General features: G+C 43.7%; 1 protein-coding gene across 1 annotated transcript in view; it reads left to right on the forward strand.

The window, feature by feature from the left end:
• Positions 1-13347, forward strand: part of PRKCH (protein kinase C eta) — a 224808-nt gene extending 211461 nt beyond the window's left edge. The window contains exons 13-14 of the mRNA XM_004738886.3: positions 10597-10740; positions 12065-13347. Coding sequence (XP_004738943.1) covers positions 10597-10740; positions 12065-12211 — 291 coding nt within the window. The 3' untranslated portion in view covers positions 12212-13347. The remainder of the gene's footprint in view (positions 1-10596; positions 10741-12064) is intronic.
• The last annotated feature ends 1901 nt before the right edge of the window (positions 13348-15248 follow it).

Raw genomic sequence — 15248 nt, forward strand, 5'->3', positions numbered from 1 at the left:
AGGTGTTATAGTATTTCTATGTTTTTTAAGATTTTATTTACTTATTTATTTGACAGAGAGAGAGAGAGAGAGACAGAGGGAACACAAGCAAGGGGAGTGATGAGGGAGAAGCAGGCTCCCCGTGGAGAAGGGAGCCCGATGCAAGCCAAGGCTCGATCCAAGAACCCTGAGATCATGACCTCAGCCAAAGGCAGATGCTTAACAACTGAGCCCCCCAGGCGTCCCTGGTGTTTCTGTTTTTAACATTTTGAGGAAACTCCATACTGTTTTCCACAGCAGCTGTACCAGTTTACATTCCCGCCAAGAGTATGTGAGGGTTCCTTTCCCCCCACATCCTTATTAACACTTGTTACTTCTTGTGTTTTTTATTCTCATTGTGGTGTTGATTTTCATTTCCCTGATGATTAATGATGTTGAGCATTTATTCATGTGTCTATTGGCCATCTGTAAGTCTTTGGAGAAATGTCTATAAAAGTTCTCAGCTCATTTTAATTGGATTTTTGGTTTTCTGGTGTTGGGTTGTGTGAGTTCTTCTATAGTTGAGATACTAACCCCTCATTGGATATATCATTTGCAAATATCATCTCCCATTCAGTAGGTTGCCTTTTCATTTTGTTGATGGTTTTTGCCACTGTGCAAAAGCTTTTTATTTTAATATAGTCTCAATGATTTATTTTTGCTTTTGATTCCCTTGCCTGATGAGACATACCTAGAAAAATGTTGTGAAGGCCAGTATCAAAGAGATTACTGCCTATGTTCTCTTCTAGGGGTTTTATGGTTTCAGGTCTGACATTTAGGTCTTTAACCCTTTTGTATATGGTGTAAGAAAGTGGTCTGGTCTCATTCTTCTGCATGTAGCTATCTAGTATTCCCAGAGCCATTAAAGAGACTGTCTTTTCCCGATTGCAATACCTCTTTGTCATAGATTAATTGACCGTATAAGCATGAGTTTATTTCTGAGCTCTCTATTCTGGCCTTTTGAAGTATGTGTCTGGTTTTGTGTTAGTACCATACCATTTGATAGATTTGCAGCATATCTTGAAATATGTGAATGTGACACTTCAGCTTTGTTGTTCTTTTTTTTTTTTTTAAGATTTATTTATTTGACAGAGAGAGATCACAAGTAGGCAGAGAGACAGGCAGAGAGAGAGAGGAGGAAGCAGGCTCCCTGCCGAGCAGAGAGCCCGATGCGGGACTCGATCCCAGGACCCTGAGATCATGACCTGAGCTGAAGGCAGCGGCTTAACCCACTGAGCCACCCAGGCGCCCCAGCTTTGTTGTTCTTTCTCAAGATGACTTTGGCTATCCAGGGTCTTTTGTGGTTCTGTACAAATTGTAGGATTGTTTGTTTTAGTTCTGTGGGAAAAAATTCTGTTAATATTTTGGTAGGGATTTCACTAAATCTGTAGATCACTTTGGGTAGTGTCGACAGTTTAACAATGTTAGTTCTTCTGATCCATGAGCATGGAATATCTTTCCAGTTGTTTGTGAGGTCTTCAATTTCTTTCATCAATATTTTGTTCATTTCAGAGTACAGGTCCTTGACCTCCTTGGTTAAATTTATTCCTAGTGATTTTATTAAATTTATTTATTAAATTAAATCCATTTACTAAATGGAATTGTTTCCTTAATTTCTCTTTCTGCTACTTTGTTATCAGTATATAGAAATGCCAGCAGGGGTACCTGGGTGGCTCAGTGGGTTAAAGCCTCTGCCTTCAGCTCAGGTCATGATCCCAGGGTCCTGGGATTGAGCCCCACATTGGGTTCTCTGCTCAGCAGGGGGCCTGCTCCTCTTCTCTCTCTGCCTATTTGTGATCTCTGTCAAATCAATAAATAAAATCATTGAAAAAAAAAAAGAAATGCCAACGGATTTCTGTGTGTTAATTTTGCATCCTACGATTTTACTGAATTTATTATTTTTCATAGGCTTTTTTTGGTGGAGTCTTCAAGATTTCCTATAGGTAGTAACATGTCATCTGCAAATATTAACAGTTTAACCTCTTCCTTGACAATTTAAATGCCTTTTATTTCTTTTTCTTGATAATTGCTGCCACTGGAATTTTCAGTACTATGCTGAATGAAAATGTGAAAGTGGACATCCTTGTCTTGTTCCTGATCTTAGAGGAAAAGCTCTCAGTTTTTCCCTACTGACTTACATTAGCTGAGGGTTTCTTATATGTGGCCTTTATTTTGTTAAGGCATGTTCCCTCTAGCCCCTTTGTTGAGAGTTTTTATCATGATCATATGTTGAATTTTGTCAGATGCTTTCTCTGCATCTACTAAGATTTTTTTCATTTTAATTGATTTGCAAATATTGACCCATCAGTACATCTCCAGAATAATTCCACTCAGTCGTGGTGAATGATCTTTTTAGTGGATTGTTGAATGCAGTTTGCTAATATTTTGTTGAGGACTTTTGCTTCTGTGTTCATCAGGGATATTGGCCTGTAGTTCTCTTTTTCTGTACTCTCTAGTCTGGTTACGGTATCTGCATAATGCTGGCCTCATAGAATGTACTTGGAAGCTTTCCTTCATTTTATGGAATAGTTTGAGAAGAATAGATATAAAATTTTCTTTAAATGTATGGTAGAATTCATGTGCGAAACCACCTGGTCCTGGACTTTTGTTCATTGGGAGTTTTTTGACTACTAGTTCAATTTCATTAGTAGTAATTGGTCTGTTCAGATTTTCTATTCCTGATTCAGTTTTGGAAGATTATATGTTTCTAGGAATTTACCCATTTCTTCTAAGTTGTCCAGTCTGTTGGCAAATAATTTTTTGTAGTAGTCTCTTACAATTCTTTGTATTTCTATGGTGTCAGCTGTGACTTCTCTCTTGTTTCTGATTTTTGGGGGTCCTCTTTTTTTTATTAAGGAGTCTAGCTAAAGGTTTATCGATTTTGTTTATCTTTTGAAAGAGCCAGATCTTGGTTTCTTTGATCTTTCCTATTGTTTTTATAGTCTATGTTTTATTTATTTCTGCTCTAATTATTTCTTTCCTTCTACTAACTTCAGGCCTTGTTCTTCCTTTTCTAGTTCCTTTCGGTATAAGTTTAAATAGTATGAGATTTTTGTATGAGATTTTTGTTTCTTTTTTTTTTTCTTGTTTCTTAAAGTAGGCCTGTATTTTTAGAAATTTCCCTCTTGAAACTGCTTATGCTGTGGCTCAAAGATTTTGTTCTACTGTATTTTTATTTATCTTCAGGGTTTTTTTTTATTCTTATATGCTTAGTAGCATGTTACTTAGCTTGACATGTTTGTGTTTTTTCCATTTTTTTTTCTTATGATTGATTTCTAGTTTCATACTGTTGTGGTCAGAAAAGATGTAGGAAGGATTTCAATTTTCTTAAATTTATTGAGATTTGTTTTGTGGCCTAGTGATCTATCTTAGGGAATAGTCTTTGTGCACCTGAAAAGAATGTATTCTGTTGTCTGAAAAGAGTGTATTCTGTTGTTTTGAGATGGAATGTTTTATTTTATCTGTTAAGTCCATCTGGTCTAATGTGTCATTCCTTGTTTTATTATTTATTTTCTGAATAGATGATCTACCCATTGACATAAGTGGGGTGTTACAATTCCCTACTCTTATGGTATAACTGTTAATATATCCCTATGTATAGGTTTTGGTGTGAGGCTCATATAACATCCTAAATATACAGCAGTCCATATTCAGTTGATGGTCACTTAAGTTCAAAAATAACTTTTTTTTTCTTAATTCTTGGATATCAGGCCTTTATCTATAATGTCATTTGCAAGTATCTTCTCCCATTCTGTGAGTTGCCTCTTAGTTTTCTTGACTGTTTCCTTCGCTGTACAGAAGCTTTTTATCTTGATGAAGATCCAGAAGTTCATTTTTGCTTTTGTTTCCCTTGCCTTTGGAGACATCACATCATTAGCCATTGGGGAAATACAGATCAAAGCCACTATGAGAAACCACCTTCACCAGTTAGAATGGCAAAAATTAATAAAACAGGAAACAACAAAAGTTGGCAAGGATATGGAGAAAGGGGAACTCTCCTACACTGTTGGTGGGAATGCAAGCTGGTACAGCCATTCTGGAAAACAGTATGGAGGTTCCTCAAGGTGTTAAAAATAAAGCTACTCTATGCCCCAACAATTGCACTACTAGGTATTTACCCCAAAGATACAGATGTAGTGAAAAGAAGGGCCATATGCACCCCAGTGTTCAAAGCAGCAATGTCCACAATAGCCAAGGAACTGAGATGCCCTTCAACAGGTGAATGGATAAAGAAGATGTGATATATATATACAGTGGAATATTATTCAGCCATCAGAAAGGATGAACACCCACTATTTGCATCAACATGGATAGAACTGGAGCAGGCTATGCTAGGTAAAGTAAGACAAGCAGAGAAAGATGATTGTCATATGGTTTCACTCATGTAGAACATAAGCAATAGCACAGAGGACCATGGGAGAAGAGAGGGAAATCTGAAGGGGGAGAAATCAGAGGGGGGGATGAACCATGAGAGGCTAAGGACCTCAGGAAACAAACTGAGGGTATCAGAGGGCAGGGAGCTGGGGCGATGGGGTAACAGGGTGATGGATATTAAGAAAGGCACGTGTTGTGATGAGCATGGAGTGTTATATGCAACTAATGAGTCACTAAACACTACATCAGAAACTAATGATGTACTATACAGTGGGTAACTGAACATAATAAAAAATAGGATTATTTATTTGAAAGAGAGAAAGCAAGAGACAGAGCACAAGTGGAGAGCGGGAGAGAGGGGGAGAGGGAGAGGCACACTCCCCATTAAGCAGGGAGCCCACTGTGGGGCTCAATCCCAAGACCCTGTTATCATGACTTGAGCCAAAGGCAGACACTTAACTGACTGAGCTACCCAGGTGCCCCAGTTCAAACATATTCTAAAAAAAATTTTTTACTCCCCATTCCATGTTTTATGTGTATCACATATTTTATGTAGTCACATTTTATATTTTTTATTTATAATTTTCTTCTAATTATGGCCTTTTCTTTTGCACTTAAAAAAGTCCCTTTAAGGGGCACCTGGGTGGTTTAGTGGTTAAAGCATCTGCCATCGGCTCAGGTCATCATGATCCCAGGGTCTGGGGATCGAGCCCTGCGTCGGGCTCTCTGCTCAGCAGGGAGCCTGCTTCCTCCTCTCTCTCTCTCTCTGCCTGTCTCTCTGCCTACTTGTGATCTCTGTCTGTCAAATAAATAAATAAAAATCTTAAAAAAAAAAAAAAAGTCCTTTTAACATTTCTTGTAAGGCCAGTTCAATGTTGATGAACTTCTTTAACCCCTGTTTGGGAAAGTCTTTGTCTCCAATTCTGAATGGTAATCTTGCTGTTTAAAGTATTCTTGGTTTTAGGTTTTTACCTCAGCACTTTGCAGGCCAGAAGAGAGTAGCATGATATATGTAAACTTTCTGCTAAAAAAACAACTGATACCCTCATGGGGTTTCCCTTATAAGTAACTAGCTGCTTCTCTCTTGCTAGTTTTAAAATTCTCTATCTTTAATCCTTGACATTTTAATTACATGTCATAATGTGAGCCTCCATAGGTTCATCTTATTTGCAGTACTCGTTGCTTCCTGGAACTGGATGTCTGGGTTTTTCCCCAGGTTAGGGAAGTTTTCAGCTATCACTTCTTCAAATAAGTTTCTGTCTCTCTCTCTCTCTCTCTCGCGCGCGCACGCGCGCTTCTCTTCTTCTGGGACCTCATAGTGCAAATGTTTGTTTGCTTGACACTGTCTAAGAGATCCCTTAATTTGTCATTTTTAAAGATTCTTTTTTATTATTTGCTGTTCAGCTTGGGGTTTTCCTTTATCATTTGCTAGATCACTGATCCATTCTTCTGCATCTGCTAATGGACTATTGATCCCTCTCATGTACTTTTCCTTTAATTATATTTTTCAGCTGATTCTTTTTTATATTTTCTATTTCTTTGTTGAAATCCTCATTTCATCCATTCTTTTCTTCAGTCCAGTGAAAATCTCTACATTACTTTAAACTCTTTATCAGCATATCGCTTATCTCCATTTCATTTAGTTCTTTTTTTGAGGTTTTTGTCCCGCTCTTTCATTTGGAACATATTCCTCTGTTTCATTTTGCTTGACTTTCCATTAATTTTTATGAATTAAGCAGAATAGCTACTTCTCCTAGAGCTGAAGGGATGGTCTGTTGTAGGATTGTCCCCCTATAGACTATGTGTACCTGGTGACTTTGGTTCACTGGAGAGGCTAGGGTGGGCTGGGAGTCCTGGGGCACCCTGCTGGGATGGCAGGAGTTGAAGTGGGTTTGGACTGACAGTCCCGTGGCTCTTTATGCAGAGGGTGCCCTGGCAGGACAGCTGGCATGGGCTGGGGCCCTCCCAGAGAGCAGAAGGCACTCTAGCAGGATAGCTGAAGCTGGTGCAAGCCAGGGAGTCCCCAAGTATTTGGCACAATAGGCACCTGTAGCCAAGGCTGTTGCTGCCCAAGGTGCTCTAACAGGGGGGCCCTGGTTGGGCTGCTGGAACGGAGTTAGAAGGTCCCAGAGCACTTTGTACTAGGGGGGCCCTAGCAAGTCATCTGGAGGCAAAGTGGTGTGGCCTGGAGTATCTCAGGTATGGTGTGCTGTGTCACCTTGGTAGGAAATCTGGAACTGTCGTGAGTGCTGACCACAAGTGCCCTGGGGGCTGCCTTGCTGGGGCCACCCCGGACCAAGGGCCGGGGGTTCACTGAGGTGTCAGGCTCACTAGGGCACTGGACCTTGCTCCTCTTTATGCTACCAAGGTGGAAGGGGACTGCACTCATAATACTCGCCAGCCCCTCCAGCCTGGAGAGATTCCTAGCACGTCTCCTGCCATTTGTCAAGCTTCTAGGGCTGAATGCTTTATATTATAGTTGTACTCTTAAGTGATTTTTTTCTGTGCTCCAGGGCAATTGAATCTACTCAAAGTCTCTCAATACTATTCCTCCCCACTTCGGTTTGCAACATTGAGTGTCCCTTTATGAGCATGTTATCATGTCTCCATCTAGCTTGTGTTGTGCAGAAGCTGTTCGGTCAGCCCCCAGTTCCTCTCCAGGGAGAACTGCTTTATAAAATAGGTGTAGATTTGATATGTCCAGGGATGAGGTGAGTGTGGGGTCTTCCTAGGTTGCCATCTTGAACCAGAAGCCCTACCTTGGCTTTTCTGTCCCTGTGCCAGGGCTCAGACCATGCAGTCAGTGAGTGAAGCCTACTAGCTGTGAGGCAGTGTGGAGTGGTGGGGCATGTGGCTGACCAGGGATCATATGCTCCATCCGAAAAAGCAGCCACTGCTGGACTCTAGGCCTGTAGATCAACCAGTGCAAGTTTAGTGTTCTAGAATATTCTGTTTTCCAAGAGAAAGTGAAAAATTTGACTCTTAAATGACATTTCCTAGTTTTTAAATATTTGACAAGTAATTAAAGTTATTTTAAAACATGCTGTGTGAGCCAAATAAGATGTCTGAGGCCTGGGGCTGGTCTTATTTCTATACTCTCTCTCCTTTTCCCTAGTCTTGCCTGCCTTACCAGCTTCATCTCTTACCCTCTCACCAAATGTTGCTATCTCAGACAGATCTCTAATCCTTGCCTGCACCCTGGATTTACTTGACTAGTCATTTCCATGGGGATGTCTGCACACTTCAAATGCAAAGCTGAGCTCAGCCTCCCAGCTCTGCGCCCTGTCAGGTCTTGAGAAATGCTGGATGTTTTCGTTCCATTCCCCCAAAAGACTGCTATTACTAATGTTACTGCTTCTGTGGTTAATGCTACCAGTAATCTATTGCCCTTTTTTTGTTACTGATGTCTGTTATCCAGTACCAACCCTCCAGCAGTCAGCCAGAACAGACCGTGTGACCCTGCACTCCAGCTCACCCTCACTGCAAGGCCAGCCAGTGGGGATTGTGTTCCTTCTTCTTCCACAAGCCCTCTAGGACTTGCTCCTGTTTTTTTCCCCTCCACTAACGAGAAACCTTGCTAGTTTCTGAACTTGTCCAGTCCTCTCAGCTATTTTCTCCACCTCTTAACTGTCCACCCACCACCAATAATTTTATCTCCTCCTTCGGGACATACCCAGTACACTGTGGCTGGAGCCTCACTCACCTCTCTCTAGGACTCCAGTGGCTCCCATGGGCTAGCCCTTCCGGCACTCCACCCCTCCCCTGGCTCCCCAACCATCCCCACGTGCCAGTCACACCACACTGTATGTTCCTCTGCACCTGTGCTGGCTTTTGGGCACGACTGTCTTCATCCTTCAGGCCCGTGTTCATTCCCTTCATCCTCCTCCTCTCTCGTCAAGTGCCACCAAGGAGTCGTGACCAGGCCCTCCTCAAAGCCACCAAGCCTTCTCTTTTCATTTCACCCAGCTGTGATTGCCACAAAGCTTCCTGGCCTCTTCCCCCTTCACTCGATCAGCTCCTTCATGGATGGGCACTGTCTTTGCCGTCTCTGTCCGCACAATGGCTGGTACACAGCCTTGCGTGCACTAGACACCACGTAAACCTTTGTAAATTGATCCCCCTTTTATACTGGAGAATGGCTGTGTCTAACGGGCTCAGAACAAGATATTAAAAGTCAAAACTAAACTGTCTGGTTATTCAGAAGGACCTACCAGAACCCAAGAGAAGGTATCAGGCTAGTGAAAGGGTTATTCTGATGGTCTCCCTTTCCAGGGATGCAGCGTTTAGAGGAAGAACAGCCGTGATTTGGTCTCCTTTCCCCTCATGCCCAGTGCCTCTCCACAGTGCCCCTTGGAAGTCTGGCTTCAGTGCCAGAGGCAAAGAAAAATGGACAGAGTCTGCTGGACACTGGGTTTCTGCCACTCCGGCGGCGAGAGCCAGGCACTGTTCCTTTTGCCCAGAAGAACAAGTTGTACCTGCACACTCACAAGATGTCCTCTGCTCTCCCCATTGGCAGGCCTGGGAATTTCCCACAAGCCCCTGGGGTCTGCTCTACCATCCTTGTACTCTGAGGTTTTCTGCAGCATTGTTTGTTAATTAGCTCTTTTTTTAAAGATTTTATTTATTTATTTGACAGTGAGAGATCACAAGTAGGCAGAGAGGCAGCAGAGAGAAGAGAGAGGAGGAAGCAGGCTCCCTGCTGAGCAGAGAGCCCGATGCGAGACTCGATCCCAGGACCCTGAGATCATGGCCTGAGCCACCCAGGCGCCCCTGTTAATTAGCTCTTAGAATAGATGTCTGTTCCATTAAGGATTGCATCCCTGTGCTTGTTTCTCTTGTGTACGTATTTCCCCCTTCCTTTCTGAGTGCACAGACTGATCCAAGAGAACCTAGGCAGCATGAACGCCGTGCTCTCACAGAACCGAGCTAAATGCTTGGACCTGTGCCGCTCTGAAAGCCCCTCAGACTTTCGGGCTGCATCTCCACTCCAGCCCCACCTATGGCCCTGAATTCTTTGTCCGTAGGAGGGAGGAAAAGCTGTTAAATCCCACTGCATTTTTTTCTTGGCTCCCTTGGAGGGCTGTTCAGCATGTTCTGAGGTCTCTCCTGTCAGCTACGCATAGAGAGTTCTGCAGCCTTCTCCCCACCCCAGGGTCACCAGTGGAGGCTTTGCAGCTCTGGACCCCTGGCCAGGCCGGGATGCTGCCTCCCAACACTGCCTTCAACCACATGGGCTTTTTATTTACTGTGAATATTCCACAGCAGAGCGAGATCTTTTCTCTTGTTCTCACAGATCAAACTTGGTTTAAAATAACTTGATTTAAACTTTACCACAAAACTTCTTAATCCAAGGTCATTATTACTTTGAATTATTATTTTAAATCAGCTTGAGTGTCTTTAAAATTGAAAAATCACATTGTGGCCCTGAAAAGCAAATTATCCTGTGCGAATCCTTGGTTTGGACAGGATCAAAACACCTTATGGGCCTTTTTGTCAAAGACGATTTTGTTCCAAATATCCTGATAGGAGCTCAGCCTAAGGAAAGTTACCTGATTGGTATATATACAGAGGATTTATCTACACACATTGCTTAAATGATCTATGTAGGAAGCTTCTCAGTCATTCACCATTTCAAAATAGAAGGGTAAGAGAAGAGAGCACCTTTGTTGCATAAAGAGAAGTGGCCAACTTTGGGTTTTTTTTACTCTTGCAGCTTCTTCCCACAGATCTTCAAAATAATGACCCTCACTCTTCTCTCTGTGGTCTTGTCAGAGGGTAGGAACCCTGGCCGGCTGGTCAGGTCCTCAGAAAATGGCACAACTGTTCTTAAAAGTAGCCCTATTCATAAGCTGTGGGCTGTCGGCAACTGCAGTGTTGGAGAAAGGCACACTATTTTATAAAGAGTTTTTCTTTAAAAGGGAAAGAAAAATACATGGTATTTACAGTGAAGAAAACTGGACCCTTCAGCTTTATTTTAGTGGCCACGTCTGAAATGGAAGTGGCAAAGGCCATAAATACACACAAGCAATTGCGCCTTTCAGGGATGACTCATGCTGGCGGTGCCCATAATGGAAAATTCAGCCAGTTAAGCAAGATCAGCCAGAAAGCCTCACACAGGCTCCTCTGCCAGCGCTGATGTCTACCATCTTGTGACCTAATTGTTGCATGTTATTGAATGATCGACTCTCTTTCTTCCCCTCTCAGTTCATGACCAAGAACCCCACCATGCGCCTGGGCAGTCTTACGCAGGGCGGAGAGCATGCCATCTTGAGACATCCTTTCTTTAAGGAAATCGACTGGGCCCAGCTGAACCATCGCCAAGTAGAACCACCTTTCAGACCCAGAATCGTAAGTATTTAAGACCATCAGAGTAGACTTTCCTCTTTCTTAAAATGTCTCCATGTTCTACAAAATCTGTTGTCCCCTATGGAATAACCGAACCAGAAGTTCAGCCTCATCCCTGCAAGGTGGGCTCACCCAAGAGGAGGCTGGCCCTTGAGGCAGCCTCTCTCTCCTTCCAGGTTACTTCTCTCAAATTTTTCACCTCTTGCTTGCTCTGGAATCCATTCTCCCTTAACCTAAACTTTCTGGAGCATAAAAGACCTAAAACTTTCTAGGTTTCCCCAAAAGAGTGGGGCTGAGAAATTCATCATTCTTAAAGTTTCCTCACACTCCCCCAGTACCTTTCCCAAGCCCTCAAGGCAGTAGAAAAGGCATGAAATGCTACCCATCTCACTGAACCTGGCTCCTTGGCTTGGACAGCCTGGGTCTGGATCAGCTACTGCTGCCCAGAGCTCAGGCCAAATCCCTTTTGACTCGAGAAATACCGGGCATGCCAGGGGTACCTTCCCAAGCAAGGTAGCTGAGGGGGCACTCCTGAGGGTGGTCTAGCTCTGGCTTTGGGTCGAGAGATCCACAGTGGAGAAAGCAGAAACATACCTTCAACTTAGACCTCTCATTTTTCTTACCTAACAATGGCAGAAGTGAGCTTTCCAGCATTAGTTTATAAAGATGTAAAATATCAACATTTCCAAACATACAGCCAGCTTAATCTGTAACAGCCCCCAAGGTTGGGCACCAGGCACCCAGCCATCGAGCCACTTCCTTTACCAGGCCTCCCCTGCCAATGCCTCAGGTAGGAGGGAAGGCTTTGCCAGCAAGACAACGAGAAGCCAACTGGTGAGTAAAGCAAGAGGCAGTTGCTTCCTAAACTCTGTGCTTCCACGTCTTTCAAGAAAATCTCTTCACACCTAGAGTCCTGTGTATAAGCAATTGGTGAGGCAAGTGTGAACTTACACTCTGTTGACAACCAAGTGTGTGTGTCCCTCAGTAGAGCCCGTTGAGAAGAGGCATTTTGGTAAAATGCCAACTAAAGGGTGATGGAGAGGGCTGGATCAGGTGACTGAAGTAATTGCTTTGCCTCCTGCTGGCCTGAGGCAGCCTTCTCAGCAAGATTTCTGTGGGGTTAGTGAAGTGGGGGTTCCCAAATGCCCATAACAATACATGGCACAGCAGAATTACTACAATGCCCTTAGTCCTAATGGTCCTAACGGTAAATACTGCTGCTCCCAGGGCCGCAGAGCCCTTCTGACCTCCCTGGTGAGGGTGCAGGCCCAGGGAAGAGGAGAAAGCCTCCTGTGCCTAAAATCTGACCCTTGTTTCCTTTTGACAGAAATCCCGAGAAGACGTCAGTAATTTCGACCCTGACTTCATTAAGGAAGAGCCAGTTTTAACCCCAATTGATGAGGGACATCTTCCTATGATTAACCAGGATGAATTTAGAAACTTTTCCTTTGTGTCTCCAGAATTGCAACCTTAGCCTTATGGGGAATGAAAGGCATGATATGAGAATCACAAGCAGATCCAGACTTTCCAGGAATTTCCTTTGTGGGGCATTCCCCAGTATCAGCCTTAGAACAAGAACCTTACCTTCAGAGCGCAGGTGGAAAACTCTGAAGGACAGAACTTCAGGAGGTCAGCTCTTTCAAGTCCTCATGAAGACAGGGTGCTAGAAAGAGGGGATACCGAAATGAGATTTCATGAAGAAGTAAGTATACTGCTCAACCTAGGAGTTTCCATGTTTCCTCTGGGCTTGGGATATTAGAAGGAACCAACACAAGAGAAGGTGTGAAGAATCAACTCGATCCTAGAGATTCTGAGCCAACCGGCTTTTCACTTCAACAGGCAAATCAAGACTTGGTCTGGGCCACTCTGTGCTCTTCTTAAGCCAGTGAGCACTGGATACCAGCAGACTGCAAGAAGTCTGTAAATGCTAATGAAGAATTTGAAGGTAAGGAAATGAATGACTTTCCAAGCAGAATGATTTACTCTGAAGAAACAAAACTCACAGCATAAAGCCCTGTCTTGAAAACAGATGCTGGGCAACCAGACAACTGTTCCAGCTTATTCTCTTATCCTCACTTGAACGGATATTTATTGAGTGCCCAGTGAGACGGTGCCATGCGCCCAGCTAGTGTAAACAGATTCGTGTGCACTGAACGTTCATGCTCCGGACCACTTATGTACCTGAATGGTGTTTGCATTCTGTGAAATGCCTCTCCATGTTGCATATATCATGCTTCTTTGTCTCCACATAACTTTGTCCACAGAAGAGGGCTCGCTGCCACAAGGGCAGCTGTCTACGCAAACAGCAGGTGAGCCAGGGGCTTGCTGCCCAAGGACTTGTGAAAGCTCAGCGTGGGATGATGTGTGATCCCGCACCATACTCAGTGAAGAATCGCACGCCACTCATGTCAGTGGCCAGACTTATGGCTTACACATTAGCAGGTTATTTAAGTTATATTTTAAGAGACAGAAATGTTTGGTATGCATTTTAATAATTAGAAATGACTCTTACAAACAGGACATTTACCGAAGGACCTTAGAATATGTACTCATATGCAGCTGGAGAATTTTGTCTGTCTGGAAATAAATGCATTTTGTAGCAAAAGTAAACTTTCTGTCTAGGATGATTTGTCCCATCCCCACGAGGACATGAGATATCTAAAAGGTTTTGAGCAGAATGGCTAGAACTCCTAAAGCAAATTCCTGGAAAGCTGATAGAACCTGTGTCTCCCTAAGCGGACTTGACCTCTTACTGCCCAGAACTTCTGTTCTGACTCAGGGTACTGACTGCTAAGCTGTGCCGCGACAGAGCAGTCCTCTGTCTCAGTGCCTCAGCACAACGTTGATTTCTCAGTCGCATAAAACATAGTGCAAGTTCAGTGGCCCTCTTGGATCTCATAAATATGCTGTCTGGAAAATATAGCTTCTAAGATTGCCATAGCAAGGAAGAAAGAGGGAGGAGGTGCTTAACTACATCCCCAAGAAGGATACGCTGCATCACTTCTGCACCCAAAGATTGGCCAGAACATGGCCTCTGTTTACAAACCCAGTGCAGAATTACAGAGCAGCCAAAGGGTATCTAGCCACTATTGAAAATCTCTGTCCTGAGTTCTTTTTTGTATTGCCAGCTGAAAAAGGACTTTTGAATGAACAGAGTCACTAGGGACCTCCATTTACTTTTGTTTAGCGCCTAGTGGTGCAGAGACACACCCAAGCTACACAATTTCACTACATCTTCTGGTCCTTCTACCACCGTTTTCAGTGTGACTATCAGAGTTTATTTTATAAATAAGAAGAGAAAGGCTCAGAGAAGTTTAATTGGTTGCCCAAAGGTTTCAGACTTGGGAAGGAGTGGATCTAGTCTAGAGCCTAAATCATTGAAGTTCTAATCCACCAGACTTCTGGGAAGGGAGGGATTTTTCTATTTTGGTGGGCAGTGACGGGACCAGGAATCTTCATAGCTAGGTGCCAGCTCAGTCTTCTATCTATGGCTGTGTGGGGCTGAGGAGCTACTTGATGTGGTTTATTTACTCCCCCCAGGTCAAGAAGGATGAACAAATAAAGCATACCTCCTAGGTTTATTTACAAAAACCATCATAGCCCCACAAAGGCCCGAAATGGTCTCTTTAATCACTCAGCAGCTTCCCTTTTCACAATCTATTCAGACCCACTACCTGGGCTGCCCAGTTTGGTTTAAGTCCATTCTTTCAATCCCAGGCCTACCCAACAGGATATCAGCGATCATGCCAGGAGAGGATTTCCAGTGCGCTGCTTCCTCCCTCCTCTATGTGAGGAGAGAGAGGCTAGGTACAGGATGTTTACCTAAAGCTCCAGGAGTCTCCAAGTCCAAGGCTAGGGCTCTTCACATCTTTAATCCATTCTTCTAAATCTCGGGTCCTTTCTGAGGATCAGCAAGTTCACACGCCCAGACTTCCTGCAATAGACTGGACATGAGCCATTTGGTCAGCAGGTGCTGAGTCTGCTGGGGCTGCTGGGGCAGCCGGGTTTCCCTCCCGCTCAGCTGAGGGCATGGAAGTCAAGATAAGGTCACTCTTACCCTTTCCCGCAGTACCATCTTGCCTCTCGGATAAGGAATCTTGAAAAACAATCAGGCCTTATCACCCTCCTGTCCTCCCCACTTTGTCCTCACCCCCATACCCATCCCTCCCTGCTTTCCCAAACTATCCCCCTATTAAGTCCATGAAGGGTGGAGAATTTGAAAGGAGAATGGGTATGTTGAGACTTTGATCAGCTTTGACCCCAGAAGATGTTTTCACTTACTAATGACTGACATTTAATTCCGGTGTGAGGCTCTCTTCCAAATGTTTACGTGTATTTACTCATTCAAAATCCCAGGAAGTGGCCACTCTCTATTGTACAGATAGGGAAACAGATACAGAGAGATTACCTGACTTGTCCCAAGGCCTACACTAAAGCATTACGGTCAGGACTTGAACCAAGCAGTTTAACTCCAGAATCCCCACTTTTAGTCAGGTTCGTGAGTGCCTTCT

Source organism: Mustela putorius, unplaced genomic scaffold (genome assembly GCF_011764305.1).
Source record: "Mustela putorius furo isolate JIRA1106 unplaced genomic scaffold, ASM1176430v1.1 tig00000129_pilon_pilon_pilon, whole genome shotgun sequence".
NCBI classification, from domain to species: Eukaryota; Metazoa; Chordata; class Mammalia; order Carnivora; family Mustelidae; genus Mustela; species Mustela putorius.